This window comes from Dendrobates tinctorius, unplaced genomic scaffold, assembly GCF_039654945.1.
Source record: "Dendrobates tinctorius isolate UK_male_01 unplaced genomic scaffold, ASM3965494v1 ptg000086l, whole genome shotgun sequence".
NCBI classification, from domain to species: domain Eukaryota; kingdom Metazoa; phylum Chordata; class Amphibia; order Anura; family Dendrobatidae; genus Dendrobates; species Dendrobates tinctorius.
The window spans coordinates 66,109,686-66,129,731 of record NW_027361754.1 but is presented as its reverse complement, the minus strand read 5'-3'; the positions used below and the strand labels follow the sequence as shown (position 1 = coordinate 66,129,731).

The following is a 20,046-nucleotide window of genomic DNA, read 5'->3' as shown; positions in this document are numbered from 1 at the left end:
AGTATGTTCTCTCCCTCTTGGCAAATGGAGCCCACAAACTGTCCCTGCAGATGGGGAACAAGGGCCCCTGTGCTGCCAGTGTCACACCAATAATAGAGGCCGCCAATTGTCAGCTCCAGGACACGGCGCATTGCGGGCGCAGCACCCTGCCCCAATCCCTTCCAGCATATAAGGGGTCACTCCTGCTACCCAGCGAGCGAGTCACTCGCATCCGAGCGCTCTGATTGGTCAGCGCTCCAGTCTCAAGACCAAATCCCGCCACCTGATTGGTCAGCGCCTCCCATGCGCTCATCAGCACTGGAACCTTTCCCTGGGAGTCCTCGGGAGCTGCAGGTAACTGGATCCTGCGCCCGGTGATCCCGCTGCTCCCGCTGCTCTTTACTGTGGGGACGTGATCCCGTGAAGTGCAAATAAGCAGTGACATATACAGATCCGAGCACGCCAGCACAGTGGCTGCAGAGTGGGCTCTGCCATGGATGTGCTGAGGGTCCGCCCATATTGATTGCATCAAGGGGTTTGCCCACTGCATCTTGCATGGTGAAGTGTGGGGAGGCTTCCACAGCCCCCTTCTCCTGGTGTATATATGGTGCATGGCTGCTGCACACTGGGCTCCTCTTATGCCTGCACTTAGCTGCTTGCACCCAGGCCCTGCTGCTGCTGCTGCTGGAGGAAGGCAGTGCTGCTGACCTTGCTTTTTGCTTTCTTCTCTGCACACATTCTTGCTTTTTGTCTTTGGCTGGCCCTGGCTGCCTTCACCATGTGCTCTCAGCTGTGGCTCCTGACAGACAGGAATATCCTGGAGGACTATCCTCAGATGCACATCCTGGAAGCACTGAAGCAGCGCTGCGCAGAACAGGAGCTGGACTTCACATTGGTGTTAATGGATCAGATTGCCCTCACTGTCATTGATGGCAAGCTGGGTAAGATCTCTGACTTTCATCCACAGAGTACCTCCTTGGTGGTCCCCTGCAGCTAGGGTGGGGGCATGCTAATCTGCTGCTATGCTCTCAGCCTGCAGAGCCATCCTTTTAACAAAGTCTCCTAGATGTTAGCTGACTATAACTTGAGTGCACCTTCTGAAACTCATTGCAGTTTAATTACAGAGGAATCTGCTTTCCAATAGCTTTTCATTAGCCTTTCTGTCCTGACAATGGTACTTCTAAGCCGGTCCTCAGGCCATGCACTTGGGTTAATCAAGAACATTTACAACTAGTTTGATACAATTACAAATTGTTTCCATTCAGTTTATTAAAATGTTACCTTAATTATTCGCAGCGTATATAATAGTGAGCAAATGAATAGGTGTTAGGTGCTGAGAGGAAAAGAGGTCCCACAAACCATTCTGCCTTACCCAGGTTATTAAGGAACAGGAGGAACAGACACAGGTAGTAGAGGACCCTTGTGGAAGAACTGTATTTGGGCCTTTTGTTAACTCATAACTCACCATAAAGCACTTATTTTTTCTATCTAATAATCCACCAGTAATTCAGAGCTACGAAGTTTATTAGTTCACACCTTTGCATGCAATCTGATTGATAGTATGAAACTACTTTTAAGATGGCAGTGGGCCCACTAACCTTTTGGGCTCCTTATTGCACAAATGGTGTGTCCGTCCCTGAGATGCAGAGCTCGGGAAGCAAGTGACCCAGGTGTGTCCGCCCTGAGATGCAGTGCCAGAGCGGCAAGCTAACCCAGGTGTGTCCGTCCCTAGATACAGAGCCAGAGTGGTAAGCTAACCCAGGTATGTCTGCCCCTGAGATACAGAGCCAGAGCAGTAAGCAAACCCAGATGTGTCCGCCCCTGAGATACGGAGCCCGGGAAGCAAGTGACCCAGGTGTGTCTGCCCTGAGATGCAGAGCCAGAGTGATAAGCTATCCCAGGTGTGTCTGCCCCTGAGATACAGAGCCAGAGCAGTAAGCTAACTTAGGTGTGTCCGCCCCTGAGATACAGAGCCAGAGCAGTAAGCTAACCTGTTGTGAGTTCATTTTCCCCTTCACCATTGAGGTCTGATGAACTCCCTCTTCTGGTGAAGGAAGGTAGTGAGGCTGATTACCAAGCATCCGGGCAGGATGATGATGACTGGGTGACGGGAATTGCTGACTGGATATAAGGCAGCTGACGCCCTTCTGCTGGTGATCTCTCTGAGGGATTCTGGGAGACCAGTCTGATTCCTGCTCCTCAAAAGCTAAGTTTTCTGCTCTCTTTTTTGCATTTGTGTTTTGGTTTTGTTTCTCCTTGTTTTTCTGGATTTCTCCCATTCCCTGCTGGGGTGTGCTGAATTCCTTTTTGCTCTGTCTTCAGAAAATACCTGAGTACTGATATAGTCTTTTTGAAGTCTAGCGTCTTCAGGGCTTTTTTCCCTATCAGCTGTTGGCTCTTGTTTTGATAGGGTTTTGGCGGATTACAGACAGCAGCTTTTCTATCCTGTCCTATGTAGTTAGCTTGGGCCCCATCGTTTGCTCAGCCTATCTTTCTATCTGTGTGAGTGTTTTTTCATCTTGCTTCACCGTCATTATATGTTGGGGGCTGCCTATTGCTTTGGGGTCTGCTCTGGGGCAGTTTAGATTTCCCTTTCTGTCTTTAGGCTATGCAGTTCTCCGGCTGTGATCGAGGGGTCTAGGGCACCGTAGGAACCCCCCACGGCTACTGCTAGTTGTTGTTGATAGGTTGAGGGGTGTGTAATCCGATAGCTGCCAACTTCTCTGGTTTTCTGGACTTAGCTAGTATTTCTGTTTTTGCTTCCTACGGTGACTCATTCATAACACTAACCAAGGTGTGTCCGTCCCCAGATAAAGAGCCAGAGTGGTAAGCTAACCCAGGTATGTCTGCTCCTGAGATACAGAGCCAGAGCAGTAAGCTAACCCAGGTGTGTCCGCCCCTGAGATACAGAGTCAGAGCAGTAAGCTAACCCAGATGTGTCTGCCCGTGAGATACAGAACCAGATTAGTAAGCTAACCCAGGTGTGTCCGCCTCTGGGATACAGAGCCAGAGCAGTAAGCTAACCCAGATGTGTCCGCCCCGGAGATACAGAGCCAGAGCAGTAAGCTAACCCAGGTATGTCTACCCCTGAAATATGGAGCAGTAAGCTAACCCAGGTGTGTCCGCCCCTAAGATACAGAGCCAGAGCAGTAAGCTAACCCAGGTTTGTCTGCCCCTGAGATACAGAGCCAGAGCAGTAAGCTAACCCAGATGTGCCCTCCCCTGAGATACAGAGCCAGAGCAGTAAGCTAACCCAGGTGTGTCCGCCCCTGAGATACAGAGTCAGAGCAGTAAGCTAACCCAGATGTGTCTGCCCGTGAGATACAGAACCAGATTAGTAAGCTAACCCAGGTGTGTCCGCCCCTGGGATACAGAGCCAGAGCAGTACGCTAACCCAGATGTGTCCGCCCCTAAGATACAGAGCCAGAGCAGTAAGCTAACCCAGGTGTGTCCGCCCCTGAGATACAGAGTCAGAGCAGTAAGCTAACCCAGATGTGTCTGCCCGTGAGATACAGAACCAGATTAGTAAGCTAACCCAGGTGTGTCCGCCCCTGGGATACAGAGCCAGAGCAGTACGCTAACCCAGATGTGTCCGCCCCTAAGATACAGAGCCAGAGCAGTAAGCTAACCCAGGTGTGTCCGCCCCTGAGATACAGAGTCAGAGCAGTAAGCTAACCCAGATGTGTCTGCCCGTGAGATACAGAACCAGATTAGTAAGCTAACCCAGGTGTGTCCGCCCCTGGGATACAGAGCCAGAGCAGTAAGCTAACCCAGATGTGTCCACCCCTAAGATACAGAGCCAGAGCAGTAAGCTAACCCAGGTGTGTCCGCCCCTGAGATACAGAGTCAGAGCAGTAAGCTAACCCAGATGTGTCTGCCCGTGAGATACAGAACCAGATTAGTAAGCTAACCCAGGTGTGTCCGCCCCTGGGATACAGAGCCAGAGCAGTAAGCTAACCCAGATGTGTCCGCCCCGGAAATACAGAGCCAGAGCAGTAAGCTAACCCAGATGTGTCTGCCCGTGAGATACAGAACCAGATTAGTAAGCTAACCCAGGTGTGTCCGCTCCTGGGATACAGAGCCGGAGCAGTAAGCTAACCCAGATGTGTCCGCCCCTAAGATACAGAGCCAGAGCAGTAAGCTAACCCAGGTGTGTCCGCCTCTGAGATACAGAGTCAGAGCAGTAAGCTAACCCAGATGTGTCTGCCTGTGAGATACAGAACCAGATTAGTAAGCTAACCCAGGTGTGTCCGCCCCTGGGATACAGAGCCAGAGCAGTAAGCTAACCCAGATGTGTCCACCCCTAAGATACAGAGCCAGAGCAGTAAGCTAACCCAGGTGTGTCCGCCCCTGAGATACAGAGTCAGAGCAGTAAGCTAACCCAGATGTGTCTGCCCGTGAGATACAGAACCAGATTAGTAAGCTAACCCAGGTGTGTCCGCCCCTGGGATACAGAGCCAGAGCAGTAAACTAACCCAGATGTGTCCGCCCGTGAGATACAGAACCAGATTAGTAAGTTAACCCAGGTGTGTCCGCCCCTGAGGTACAGAACCAGAGCAGTAAGTTAACCCAGGTGTGTGTGCCCCTGAGATACAGAGCCAGAGCAGTAAGCTAACCCAGGTGTGTCCGCCCCTGAGATACAGAGCCAGAGCAGTAAGCTAACCCAGGTGTGTCCGCCCCTGAGATACAGAGCCAGAGCAGTAATCTAACCCAGGTGTGTTCGCCCCTGAGATACAGGGCCAGAGCAGTAAGCTAACCCAGGTATGTCTGAGCCAGATCAACAAGCTGAGCCAAGTATGTCCACGCTTCAGATGCAAAGCAAGCCCTGTAAGCTCATCCAAGTATGTCCGTCTCCGAGATACAGAGCAAGAGCAGTAAAATACCCCAGGTATGTCTGCTCCTGAGTTATAGAGCAAGAGCAGTAAGTTAATCCAGGTATGTGTGCCCAGACCCCGAGACACAGAGCTAGCGCAGCACGTTGACCTAGGAATGTGCGCCTCCGAGATGCAGAGCAAAAACAGTAAGCTGCCCCAAGTATGTCCGCTTCTGAGATACAGAGCCAGAGCAGCAAGTTGACCCAAATATGAGCCAAAAGTAGTAAGCTGCTCCAAGTATGTCTGCTCCCCAGATATAGAGCAAGACCAGCAAGCTGCCCCAAGTATGTCCGCTCCTGAGATACAGAGGCAGCGCAGTAAGCTGACCCAGGTATGTCCATCCCTCAGTTACAGAGCCAGAGCAGTAAGCTAACCCAGGTGTTTCTGCCCCTGAGATTAACAGAGCATGATCAGAAAGCTGACCCACGTGTGTCCTTAGTTTATTATGATGGCCCCATCCCCTTTCCCAATGGGCTGCCCCTCTCCACAGGCACTGCAACGTTAGCATGGAATAGAATTGGAAGCTTACCCAAAGCAAACACCGCTCTTCCTCCTTTCTACTGTTAGGCCACGTTCACACTCTCAGTATTTGGTCAGTATTTTACCTCAGTATCTATAAGCCAAAACCAGGAGTGGAACAATCAGAGGAAAAGTGTAATAGAAACACGTCACCACTTCTGGATCTGGCTTATAAATACTGATGTAAAATACGCTGACCAAATACTGAGAGTGTGATCGAGGCCTTATATTGAGTTTATACAACTTATTTAGTCCACATTATGTCTATGTATGTATATCTTATTTAGTGAGGCTGATTTTACATGTGTTATTTATAAATTGCTTATATTTATTTGTTTATTATTTATGTGCAGTTTATTACATTGCAGAAGATTGATTGTAGCTGATGTTATGTGATATTTATGTCTTCTTTTATTTATATATTATTTATGTACAGTTTATTATATTGTAGCAGATTGATTTATTTCTTTACTTTAAACATGGATGTCTTAAAGGGGATCTTTATTGGGAAAATTAATGTGAAAAAAAAATTATATATATATATATATATATATATATATATATATATATATATATATATATATATATACACCGTGTATTGCAGCAGCTAAATCTCACAAAAGGGCTGACACTTTCCAGTGTGTGGTATGTACAATGGGCGAAGTCAGGGCCGGACTGGTCATCTGGTAGTGCCAGAATGGCCTGTCTGATTGCGGGCTGCCTTGTCTGCTATGTTGTTAACAGAATCTGTGTTCTCAAGACACCCATTGTGTTAAGAGTTGTGATGGAGCACAAAGTCGCTGGCTCCGACACTTACCCCAGCAGGCCATGGGTATCATTAGAAATCTTGGGCTTGTTGTAAATCTTGCTTTCCTCTCTCTCTGGTAATATTGGCAATTTATCCCATCTGGTGCTTGGCTACAGGGACAGCATGGGCCTGTGTGATTTCAAATGCCACGGTTGAATTTCAGTCCCAGTCCGTAACTGGGTGAAGTCATGACTTTCTGATCAGTGGGCCTGATTTCAGTGGAAGGTAACATAGGTATGGAGATAGATAACATTGAGTCAGCTTTCTTTCTCCATTCTGTACATCAATCTCTGCACTCGTCACAGAGCATGCTCACAACACTCTCCCATAGAAGTCAATGGGGTATATGCAGGTTTAGTTTTTGGGTTTAGAGCAAGAATAGGTTCACATCAACATTTTCCAGTTCAGTGATGGGAGCATAAAAATGAAAATAATGGCAGATCCGGATCTGCCATATAATGGACACAAACTACAACTCACAGACCCTATTGATTATAACTAGGTCCTTCGAGTTTCCACTATAGTGTCTTGTCATTTTTCCAGCAAAAAAATACTGCAGTTAACATGAAGTCTGCAGCAAAGGCTCCTGACTGGGTTTGGCCTTATTTTTCCTGCCCATTGCTGATTCCCTAAAGTGCAGCAGGACAATTGTTTGCTTTGCATAGCAGATTTTCTATATATTAGTCATAAAGTTCTCTGCACTCAGCTCCTCACTCTCTGAAAATAGGCCATCAATGTGTGATGAGCTATGAAGCAAAGTTTGTCCTGGGTACCTGTAGGGCTTATCCCCGCATTGCCAAAATGTTGAAATTTTTTGATCCACATCTGCAAGTGGCAAAATCGCAGTGCAACACAGTTGCAGCAAAGTTGGCGATATACTTAAAGGGGTTATCCAGGTTTGGCACTCAAGCGTGCAGTCACTCTCTGTGACTCCAGACATGCAAATCCTCACAGTGCGCACACTGCGCACTGTCAGGACTCTCAGCGCCTCACGTTTGTGATTTGTACACTTTCAGCCACATTCTGACTAGACTTTTTCAATTCACTTGTATTCTATTGCACGTCTAGTTGGCACGTGACTGTGTGAATGTAAATTGCATACTTGAGGTCACATGACTGCCCGCTTTTGGCTCCAGCACCGGAAAATCCTGATAGCACGCAGTGTGACTTGAGCAAAAACCTGGACAACCCCTTTAACATGTTTAAGCCATTCCACATACAAAGTAATTCTGACATTTTGCATCCAATTCCTAGAAGATTTTGCAATAGATATGATACAGAATTTGTGGCAAAATCCATAATGGATTTTTTTTCTGTCCGAAGTGGATATCCCCAAATACGGTTGATTGGATGATGCATGAAATCATTTAGCATTGTCTCATTATATGGAGGAAGCTGGACATAAGCCCATAGTTTCGTTTTAGTATAATACTGTGATAATTCTATTCACATTTAAAGGGAATGTGCCACCAGAAAATTACTTACAGCTTAAAGGGAATCTGTTAGTAAGCTTGTCCCCCCTTAACCATTTGCAATAAACAGAGTGAGGTGCCATTAATTGAAATAACCAAGGATGCAGAGTTTCATTAAGTGCATTTCCCCGCCCATAGCACTTGGCAATTCTTTTCAATACACCAACAAAAAAGGGATTTATGGATTTATCAAGATTCAGGAAAAATAATGAAAATATAAAGGTACCAATTAGTTCAATTTGAGCTCACTGGGCACATATAAATAGTTTAAAGGGGAGATCAAACTTACTGACAGATTCCCTTTAAATCAGATGTATTTTTTTTTTTACATTTTTCCTTTTTTTTTTCTATTTCTCATATCATGATCTGTATTAAAAAAAATAGAAATCTTGCTATTTTCGCACTGGATATTGGAAATATTCTAGACTCCTACTTCCTGTTCTTTCAGCAATTCCATATAAGCAGCCATAGGCCCTATTTTTTGTATTGAAGCACCTAATGAGCATGTGCAAAGGTCATCGTGACGGAAGGGGAAGAAGGTGAGATGTGACATCTCTTATTGTGACTGGTGGCTCTTGTGTTATCAAATAATCATCATTATCATTGTCATCACTTTTGTTATTCAATTTTCAGTCCATTTAGACATTTTTAGGGATTTGAAGGGCTTGTTTGGCTTAATAGTACCTTGATAGTGGGGAGGGACTCTTACGAGGGATCCCCTCCGCTAACCGATACAGTTACACATACAGTTCACCATATTCTGTGGATGACCTATGGTTGCATAGGAGGACCTCTTTTAAAGGGACTTTCTAAAATGTAAATATTAATGGCCTATTCTTAGGATGGACTACCAATATTTGATGGTGATTGGGTAGGGGTCTGAGCTAAATCATGGTACTGCATCGCCGCGCCTAGTTCACTGACATCTCAGTCATTGTGTGAACAGGAACAGCGCTGCACATATGGCGGTGGCTGTGCCTGGTACTGCAGTTTTGCCCCATATCTAAATTATTTGGCCCATACAGATGAGCTGAAGTGCTTGTGTATACAGTGAAGGCGATCCGGGGGTATTCTAAACCTTTGATCTCTTTCACTGTTATTGTGTCACAAAGCACATTAATCTGTCTTACATAATTGCTAGAATATATTTTAATTAATTGATAATTGGCAATTAACTAACATTCGTCACTTATGTGTCATGCTTCTTGAACTATATCTGTTTTTATTATCGGACAAGTTTAATTAATCAGTAACTGAGCTTCCTGGAAAACAGCTGAGTAACTATTGTAGCGCTGAATACAGTCCGCTGCCGGATTTGATTTTCTTTAGATAAGGGTTTCCAAAGACTACTGCTGTCGATTTCTAAAAAGCTTACTAAACTGAGACATCCATGGCTGCTTCATCTGTAAAAAGAATGGCTATCTTGGGAAAATCGAAAAATGGCAATATTTCATTATGGTCATTAACAGTTCTGCATAAAACATATTTGCCAACTTTTGGAAATTGACAACTCTTACAGGAGTCTGCTAGAGGGGATTCTTTCTTCTAATAACCTTACGGACATTCAGAAAAAATATGAATAACGCTATAATATAAATGGGTACATAGGTATATACTGTGTTCCCCTGAAAATAAAACAGATTATTATTTTTTGCTCCGAAAGATGGGTTAGGACTTATTTTTTTTCTATGAAGAACAATCCACATTTATTGTTAGCCAAAAAATATATTTTTTATTCAAATATAATCATATCATCACACACTACATGTACAGTTGTGCTCAAAAGTTTACATAGCCCGGCAGAATTTTTGCTTTCTTGGCCTTTTTTCAGAGAATATAAATGATAACACCAAAACCTTTTCTCATGTTAGTGGTTGGGTGAAGCCATTTATTGTCAAACTACTGTGTTTTCTCTTTTTAAGTCATAATGACAACCCAAAACATCCAACTGACCCTCACCAAAAGTTCACATATCCTGGTGATTTTGGCCTGATAGCATGCACAGAAGTTGACACAAATGGGTGTGAATGGCTACTAAAGATAGCAGCCTCATCTGAAGCCCCCGTTACACACAGCGAGATCGCTATCAATATCGCTGAAACGTCACTGGTTTTGTGATGCAGCAGCGATATCGCTATGTCTGATACTTACCTACGACCGGCTCCCCGCTGGTTATCACGCGAGAACGTCCTAGATCATTTCTCGTCGGGCGCTTCCTGCTGGGCTTCCTGTGGCTCCGACGAGCGATGCGTGGACGCGGGCGGGAGGACGTCAGGATCGCCATGTCTGACAGGTAAGTAGCGACCCCCGACCGCTGCTATGTCGCTGGTGAGATCTGGCTGTGTGGCAGCTCACTAGCTACCACTTAGCGATGTACCAGCGATCCATATCGTTGTCGGGATCGCTGGTGCATCGCTTAGTGTAACGGTACCCTTAGACCTGTTTGCTTGTAATCAGTATGTGTGCATAAAAGGTGAGTGAGTTTCTTTGATCCAGACAGATTCTTGCATCTTTCATCCAGCCACTGACGTTTCTGGACTGTGAGTCATGGGGAAAGCAAAAGAATTGTGAACTGATCTATGGGAAAAGGTAGTTGAACTGTATAAAGCAGGAAAGGGATACAAAAAGATATCCAAGGAATTGATAATGCCAGTCAGCAGCGTACAAACTGTGATTAACAAATGGAAAATCAGGGGCGCTGTGAAAACAAAACCACGATCAGGTAGACAACAAAGATGTTGTCCATAACTGCCAGGAAAATTGTTCGAAATGCAAAGAAAAACCCACAAATAACATCAGCTAAAATACTGGACTCTCTGAAAACTAGCGGTGTAGCTGTTTCAAGATGCACAATAAGGAGGCACTTGAAGAAAAATGGGCTGCATGGTCGAGTCGCGAGAAGAAAGCCATTATTACGCAAAAAAACAAAGTATCTCACCTACAATACGCAAAACAGCACAGAGACAAGCCTCAAAACTTCAAGAACAAGGCAGTTAAAAGTCTTAACAGTCTTAACCTCGAAATAGAAACACTGGCGGCTCCTAAGATATTGGAGGCCCTGGGCAATTGCCTAGATTCTAACCCCTAACGACAGCAGTGTGTCTAAGTCAAACAAAAAAGTTATGTATACACAACTTTTTTCAGCAAATTGGTGCTGGATCCGTTCTAAGGGATGACTACATGACATATGAATATAGCATTAACCCTGCTGTCCGTTTTGGTGCTGGTCTTTCCCCAGAAACAATGCAACAGCATCTAAGCTGACAGGGTCCAACCGATGCAAATCCTGCCCACCTCTTTATACTGGCAGGCCAAGCCAAGTTATGGCTTTACTATTGGTAAGAGAGTGTATATGTAGGGGATTGAAGTAGAGTATCCCTTTAATGCCACCTCCCCTTTAAGGAGTTCTAATATAAACATATTGAGATATATTATGCCTTGGTACTGCTACAGTATTGTGTATTACCGCCGTTTTCATTGGTACTGCCACGTTATATGTGTTACCATGTTGTACATATTGTGATAATTTGCATTATATTATGTTTGCATATTGATGTATAAGTTTAGGGTAAGCCAGTGCATCCTTCATGTTCAATAGTGGAGGGCACTATTAGGGTATGTGCACACGTTGCGGATTCTGCTGCGGATTTTTCGTGCAGATTTTGCTAAATGCACAGGTAAAATGACCTACATTTTACCTGCGGATTTAGTGCAGAATTCCTGTGGATTTTCTGCAGATCTTGTGTGGATTTCCCCTGCGTTTTTACACCTGTGGATTTCTATAATGGAGCAGGTTTAAAAACACTGCGGATTCCGCACAAAGAATTGACATGCTACGGATTTAAAACCGCAGCATGTGTGTAGGGTCGGTTGGCCGGGCTGGGGGGTGGTCCCTCTTGATACCGCGCAGAGATGTACAGACACAAGCTGGAGGCAAGTTTTGGGTGCAACAGGTCCAAGTTTATTCTTTCCTTCGCCGTCCTCCAGACGGCCTCACAGCACACCGCACTTTCCTTCACAATTCTCCGGTAACAGAAACACAGGGTGACACACTTTCTCCAGGGACGTATATTTACGTACCGTCCCCTTTTTCACTCTGTGACACTCTGACAGCTCCGTCAGTGTGGCTGCCTTAGGCCTATACACCAACAGTAATGTTACTGGTCAAGCGTCGGTCCAATACTGTGTCTCACACCCGTAGCCTCGTCTATACTGCGGTACTTTGTGTCAGGGCCACCCCCTGACTTCCTTTCTCCTCAGTCCCCCTGGTTGGGTTTTCCTCACAGTGCAGCAACTGTCACAGTCTCCTCGTCACTTGAGCTCCCCCTGGGGACTGGAACTTTCTGGAACCCTCCTGTCAAATTTATATATTTCCTGGTTCCCTCTAACTCTGCCCCCCCATGACCAACGGTTTCTTATGCCGTTAACTGATGTCAAGTCCTATGCTCACACTCCTCCCTGCCCTCTAATGGTCAACCCAAGGTACTGCACGTCCACTACACTTTCCTAGCTGTTTCCCCACTGTAATAACTGACACCTGCCTAAACTGTACAAACCTTCCTTTCTCTATTCTGAAAAGTCCGTCCGTCCGTCAGGTCACCTTCCCTACATGTGCACAGCATTTTTTTATTTTACATTGAATATAATGGTACTGTACACTGCAGGAGAATCTGCTGCGAATCCGCAGGGCCAAATCCGCTGCGGATCCGTAGCAGAATCCGCAACGTGTGCACAGACCTTTAGTATAGAGTTCATAGACATGGGTAAGCGTAGTTTTGTTGCGGGCCACTAGATGGGGGTATACTAGTGGGCCTTGTTAGGTATAGCTGATAGGTAGTTCACATAGGGGGTAACTGTAGGAGGAGCTGCTATTGATTAAGTGTAGGCTATAGGATTTAGGGAGAAGGGAGAGCATGCCCGACAAGTCCACAGGGGCTCTAAGCCCAGGACGCCATAGCAGCTACGCAACGTTGTTGAAAAGAAGAAAAGCACGTGCACAGTCAGACGGGTGCTGGATAAGACTGGAGCACCCGGGGAAATTGCAGTTTATGACAGCAGCAGAAATGGAAAGGAAGAAGTGGTCCAAAAGTCATGCAGGGCACAGAGTTTTCACAATGTGACAGAACTTTAATAGAGCTGAAGCTTGCAAGTCTGGGGCGAAGCGGATGAACAGGATCCCCTATGTTTTGAGGTCCTACAGGAGTGATGCTGAGGTACCGCCAAGGGCGCTACTACCCCGTAATGCGCGTGATGATGCAGAGAGTAAAAAAGGAAGAGTGCAGGAGGAATGCTGTGTGAACTGTAATGTAACTGATGTGTACGGGACCGTTGAAGAGAAAAGCAAAATCGTTGAGTTGACTTCTGAACCGGTATCTGTGTTCGTTATTTCAACCCTAAGCACTGAAACCAAGTGTACAGGAGCTGGGTCGCACCGCAGTGGAATTCCTGTCCGTGGACCAGCACCCCAAACAGGTACGCCGGTAGAAGCTGATAGTTTTCCTGTGGCAGGAGGCCAGGACACCAGAGCCTCGGTGTCCTCGGCTACGACTACCGTCCTGGCCCCCTCTTACATATATTGGTTATGGCAGCTGCTTGGTTGTCAGTTGGAGACATGGAAGTACCGAGATTTGAAACCATAGACCGGTTAGCCCTATATATCTACTGGGGGTCCCTACATGCAGTGTTTTTTTGCTGGCAACCTGGAGAATATGGCAGACTTCATGATGGGATCCAGAAAGAAATTACACCACTATATACAACATAAGGCTGTATTAACATGTTATAGATAAAGCGTGATTCAATCAAAGAAAAAAAAACATGTAATTTGACTGTACCATGTGAATATGCACTTATTCTTTTAGTCACCCCATCTTCATAAATCCATGAAGTGTACTAAGGCAATTAACATAGTGAAAGTTCACTGCGAGATGTGTCTGTTTTACATTTCTTCTTGTGGCAATGCTGTAAAGCTGCCGCAGCGACCGTCCTGGCTCGCGCTCATACTTTCCTGATTCATATTTATCTTGTATCCCATTGAGATAGTGATATATTGTGTGATTTCTAAAGAGAAAATAGAATGTTACAGACATTACTATATATCACAGTTTGTACAATAAGCACATCATACTGTAAAACAGTGTCTAAGGCTGAAAAAAAGCATTATTCTATCCATTTCATCCGATTGTCTTGCAATGTTGATCTAGAGGAAGGCACCTCTGCCCACCAATGTTCCCCATCATACAAAAAAAAAACCAGTTCTTCCAGTCCTGTCTCTAGGTATGATGATTAGAATAAACCCCTGGATCAACCAGACTTCTGCAAAAATTTTGCAGTGATAACTTGTAATATTATTACGCTCAAGAAAGGCACCTTTTGAATACTGTTAATGAATTCACCATGACAGTATCCCATTGCGGAGACTTTCATATTCCCCCCCCCCCGCTGGCCTGCTGGTGTAATTGCATTACTGCTGGGTCAGCTGATGTGGGTGGTGACCATTCCGTAATGCTGTAGATAAGCCCTCCCCCTCGATGTAACCTGAAAGATAAGAAAAATGAGTTAAGGCCCTGTCACACACAGAGATCTCGCTAGCAAGATCGCTGATTTTGTGACACATCAGCGATCTCGCCAGCGAGATCGCTGTGTGTCACGGGGATCAGTGACCAGCCCCCCTGCCGGTTATCGCTGATCGTGCAGCATCGGCCAGGGACGTTTTTTGATCGCTGGTCTCCCGCTGGCCAGTACACATCGCTGCGGGTGGCAGTGAGAGACCAGCGATCACCGACGCTGGACGCTGGTTTCTAATGTAAACATCGGGTATCCAGGAGCCATGGCTCCTGGATACCCGCTGTTTACCTTAGAAACCAAGGATGCCCTACGTTTACATTAGAAACCAGCATCCAGCGTCGCTGGTCCTGATCGCTGGGGCTGTCTATGTGACAGCTCACCAGCGATCAGCCTAACGATGTCCCAGCGATCCCATCATGTCGGATCGTTGGTGGGATCGCTGGGACATCGTTATGTGTAACGGGGGCTTTATATTATACTCACTGGGGGGGCGGTCCGGTTTTGGTCCAATGGGTGTTGCGGTCCGGTGCTTCCCATCTTCTAATGGTGATGTCCTCTACTTTTCTGCCTTTCGGGGCTCCTGCGCAGGCGCACTGCTCTGCCCTGTTAAGGGCAGAGCATAAAACTGCAGTGCGCCTTCGCCGGACCTCTCCCAGCGTACTGCAGGACTCTGCTCTGCCCTCAACAGGGCAGAGCAGTGCGCCTGAGCAGGAGCCACAACAGGCAGCAAAGAAGAGGATGTCACCATTAGAAGATGGGAGGCGCCGGACCGGACCGCGACACCCATCGGACCAATACCGGACCCGGACCGCACCTGGGTGAGTTTCATATAACTCTTTTGTCTTATCTTTCAGGTTACATCGGGGGCTTATCTACAGCATTACAGAATGCTGTAGATAAGCCCCTGATGGCGGTGCCAGCAGCTGATACTCGAAAAATGGGGTGACAGATTCCCTTTAAGGAGGCCTGCAAGTTATACTTCAGGCTCCGCCCTCGTTCATCAGGGAGTGAGGAACAATGGGTGGGAATCATCGTTTCCCTTCTTAAGGGTGATCCCCAATCCTGGGCCATCTCCCTGCCGACTGGTTCCCCATCATTACGGTCAGTGGACGAGTTTTTCGCGCCTCTGGTCTATGGAGATCCTGGTGGCGTCGCCCTGGCGGAATCCTGACTCTGTAAAATCAAGCAGGGGGGCCGGCCAGCTGAGGAGTACTGCTTGGAGTTCAGGAGGTCGGCCACTAACACACAGTGGAGTGACCATGCCCTTAGGAGCCATTTTAAGAAGGGTCTGTCCCTTGCCATCCGGGTGGATAGACGCCTCAGGGTGAGGCATACACCAAATGTGGCCACTGTTGTCCTTGCTAGGGAGGAGGACACACTGGTGCTGACGAACGAGCCCATGCAGGTGGGAGGAGTTGCTTTTCAAACAGGGTTGCCTGCGGTTCGCCGTGGTATGGGGGCATGTTTTTAATGTGGGCAGACCGGTCATTTTATCAATGTCTGCCTAGCGCATGCCACAGTACCTGCACCATCTAAAAAGCCGTGTCCCCCTTGTCGTGTGGAGGGAGGCGACCAGGGTGTGTATATTTCCTCCATTTTCTCGTCTCAGTGTACCTTACCTGCTTAAGTGGTTGTTGGTGGGGTAACTGAGAATATTCCAGTGCTTGTGGACAGTGGAGCGGGAGTGAAATTGGTGGATGCTCATTTTGTCCAGACACATGGCCTGATGAGTATGACGCTAGCGAGACCCCTAAGCGTCCAGGCCATTGACTCTGTCCCACTGAGCCAGGGGAAGGTTACCCAAGTCGTAGACAATAACCCAAGATCAGGGACAAGCTCAGGTTGGAGCTCAGGAGGTTACCATCCCTGATTCCCTATTATCAGGGCCTCCCTCTCATCTATTCCATCGGCGTTGTGTTTTTCTGTTTGGTGACCGACCAATCGTTGGGTCGAGTCGCACTGGTCAGTCACTCCGTGACAACTAACTTACAATCCTTATAGCCCATTTGCACCGGCCAATTTCAGACCAGTAATGAGCGGAAATCAAGTCATTCGGGGCAGATTTACTAAGCAATGATCAGCGACAGCGATGAAGGGCGACAGCAGTGATTGCTAATGTGATCGTTCTGTGCCCAAATACTATACATGTTATATATCAAAAATCTCAAAATATGATAAGCAGGTTTTAGAACAATTAGCTCACAAAAAACTATTACCTTCAAAATATACCTTTTTAATTTCATTTCAATAAAAATGCACAACAATCAAACTATAGTATGCCTAACCAGGCCAACAGACCGGTCAAAATTGTTTACAATGGTATACTAAGGACCATGCAAAGGCCCTATTTTACCCTGTTACTCCCTAAAACGCCCCTACCTAACTGCGGATGTTGGCACCCTATCTTGAACACAAAGTGGCACCCCGCTCAACGATAACTACCCCTATATTCACCCTGTCATTCCCTATCTGTTAGAAAAAGTATCAAGCAAGCTTATCCAAGATAGCCGGAAACAATGTCTGGTCACTCCAACAGAACCGAATAAACAAAGATGACTATATATAACCAGGTGCAGGATGAAAGGGGAACAAGTGATGGGAGGGTTGGGAGGGGTGGAGGGCGGTAGGGAATGGGTTTGTTGAAGGCACTGATGGGTAATAGTGACTAAACTCTAATAGAGGACACCCGTCTAAAACCAGTTGTATAGAGTAAATCACCTAAATACCATTCAGATGACCAACAGGCAGATCACTGCCGAGAAAAGATAGATTAACTAAACAGTAAGATAGACAAATCACTCTAGGGATTAACACTGGGCTTTAATCTAGCGTACCTAGCCCTCAAATATCCCTAATCAAATGTCCCTACCTTACTGCGGAGATTGGTACCCTAACTTGTACGCAATGTGGCGCCCCGCTCAATGGCAGCTCACCCTCGCTTCCCCTACAGAAAAAATGATGTGGGCACTGGACCAGGGTACTACAAATTGGTTTGCTCATCTCTATGTTAGATTCACCAGGTGAGGTGGATATTCGAAGCCCAAGGTCCAAATGGGCACATAGACATTGGTACAGCAAGTGAGGCACACAGAACACAAATAGCTGGGATACTGAAAACTCAGGTGAAAGACATCCAGGAGATTACAGATATGCAGCAGAGATGCTGGAAACCATAGGCAGAAGACATCCAGGAGACGCGGACAGGCAGCGGATATGCTGAAAACAGGTAGGCAGGAGATGTCCAGGAGACCAAAGACAGGCTGCTGGGATGTTCTAAATTGCAGGCAGGCAGTCGACGTCCAGGAGACCACAGACAGTCTGCTGGAATGCTGGAAATCACAAGGAGGAGAGAGACTTCCATAAAGCAGCTGGGATGCTGGAAACTGCAGGCAGGCAGGCAACATCCAGGAGACTACGGACAGGCACCTGGGATGCTGAAACCGCAGGCAGGCGGGAGATGTCCAGAAGATGGCAGGCAGATGGAAGCTGGAAACTGTGAACAGGCGGAAAACATCTAGGAGGCTGCAGGCAGTCATTTGGGAAGCTGGAAACCACAGGCAGGCAGAAGACATCCAGGAGAACACAGAGCAGATCAAAGTACATAGAGCAACTCAGATTCTTAGAAGCACTGATGTCTTAATACCAAGGCACAGTTGTGTTTTGGTGAGCCTTATATAGGCCCAGGCAGGTGCTCTCATGGAATCATGACGGGCCATCTGCAAAGCCTGCCGTGGAGCATAACAGAGTAGGGGTGAGGGAAGCAAAGCAAGGATCCGATAGGAGGGTAACACTTTTACTGCAGGCATTTGGGTGAACTCTTCGTGTGACTTCTACCTCTGCACCTTTGACTCGGCTCTTCTTCATTGCTTATAATTGGAAGTCTCTACCTCATGTATCAAAATACCCAAATCTATGAATCAGGGATATCCCTGGCATATCACCTCTTCAGAGAGCTATCACGGATTTCTTTGTATCCTTCCTGCAGGTTCTGAAGCAGCTGAGGTCAGTCAGTTTCACAAGTCACCTTCAATTTTGCTCTTGCCCTGAGCTTGTGCACTGAATATTTTCCAGTGCTGCTTATGTATGCAGTGGAAGTGTAAAACATACTCTGAGCTTCCTGTCTGTTCTAGCAAGAGTCATTTGCCTGCAAGTGAAATGCTGCCATCTTGCTTTTGATCTAGTAGACAAGTTGGAAGCTGATGTGTCACATTCACTCGGCTTCAGTTGCGGAACATTCATTCTGCGTTAATACAGTGGATATGTTCATATACATCTGCACATATATATTTGTACAGATATAGTTCATACAGTATGTTTAAAGGGAATCTTTCACCTATCTTTTGGCCTATAAGATGCGGCCCATTCTGTAATGCTGTAGATTAGCCCCGATGTAACCTGGAAGATAAGATAAACGAGTTATATTATACTCACCCGGGCGTCCGATCCGGTCCGATGGGTGTCGCGGTCCGGTCTGGCGCCTCCCATGTTCTAGCGATTGTAGGTACAGCAGGTACGTGGGATGTAGTGACGAGACACGAGACCGATGTAACTTTTGGTGGTGGCTTTTATATATATGGATGTCGACGTGGCTGTCCTGAGCAACCGAACAAGATAACAACAATTGTCTTCGCAGAGACCAAAAACAAAGAAACACGGGTAATGAGAACACGACTACCCCGGCGAAGGCCGGTCACTATAGGGCCGCGGTATTCCTACGCCCAGGCGAGGCGGGGGCACAAGAGGCCCTATAAGAGCCCTATGGTGGGGTAACCCCCCGCAGAGGCAGCGGGATACCACCTGTTAGCGGGAGGATGGAGGCCGCAGCCCCGGGCAGGGACGAGTCTCAGTGATGCGGAGTGGCTGCTGGTGGGTCGCTGGCACAGCCTGGGGCTGTGCTGGGAGTCTCACGGATGACGAGGGGCAGGCCCCAGCCACGAGCTGTAGCGGGGTGGTGGCGGCTGTGGGCGGCAACGGGCAGGCCGCAGCCGCGAGCTGGGATGAGGCGACTGCGGGTGGCAGCAGGCAGGCTGCAGCCGCGAGCTGGAGTGGAGCGGCAACGGCCGTGGGCGGCAGCGGACAGGCCGCAGCCGCGGACTGTAGTGAAGCGGTGTTCTTTGGTCGGTGGGCTCAGTGCCGTCTCCCTGCGGTCCACAGCGAGTCTCCCTCCCGTCTCTCCTGCCGCTGTCTTCCTCTCTGGTTGCTGCTGGTGGCTCTTGCTCTCTGGCGCGCTTGAGGTCTCCTGCTCCTCCTCTGCCGATCTGCTGAGTCACTCTCGCCAGCGTCCTCCACCCCTTTTATATTAGCTCCTCCCCCAACCATTCTGGAAGTCTCTGACGTCCGTCCTCTAATTCTGTCCCCCGGAAACAGACCCCCTAGGAACCTTGGTGACGGTCCTCTTGGTTCCGGACCGGACGCGCGGCGGAGGCCCTTCCTCCTACACGATGACGTCCTCCTTCTTACTTCTGCCGCGGCTCCTGCACAGGCGTACTTTATCTGCCCTCTTGAGGGCAGAGTAAAGTACTGCAGTGCGCAGGCACGTGACCACTCTGATCTTTCTCGGCGCCTGCGAACTGCAGTACTTTACTCTGCCTTAACAGGGCAGATAAAGTACGCCTGTGCAGGAGCCGTGGCAGAAGTAAGAAGGAGGACGTCATTGCTACAAGATGGGAGGCGCCGGACCGGACCGCGACACCCACCGCACCCGACCCAGCACCCCGGTGAGTATAATCTAACTTGTTTTTCTTATCTTTCAGGTTACATCGGGGGCTTATCTACAGCATTACAGAATGCTGTAGCTAAGCCCCTGATGGCGGTGGCCGCATCTTAT

General features: G+C 47.4%; 1 protein-coding gene across 1 annotated transcript in view; it reads left to right on the top strand.

Moving 5' to 3' along the window:
- Nucleotides 1–325: 325 nt before the first annotated feature.
- Nucleotides 326–20,046, top strand: part of RIMKLA (ribosomal modification protein rimK like family member A) — a 67,363-nt gene continuing 47,642 nt past the window's right edge. The window contains exon 1 of the mRNA XM_073585532.1: nucleotides 326–920. Within this exon, the coding sequence (XP_073441633.1) occupies nucleotides 758–920 (163 nt within the window). The 5' untranslated portion in view covers nucleotides 326–757. The remainder of the gene's footprint in view (nucleotides 921–20,046) is intronic.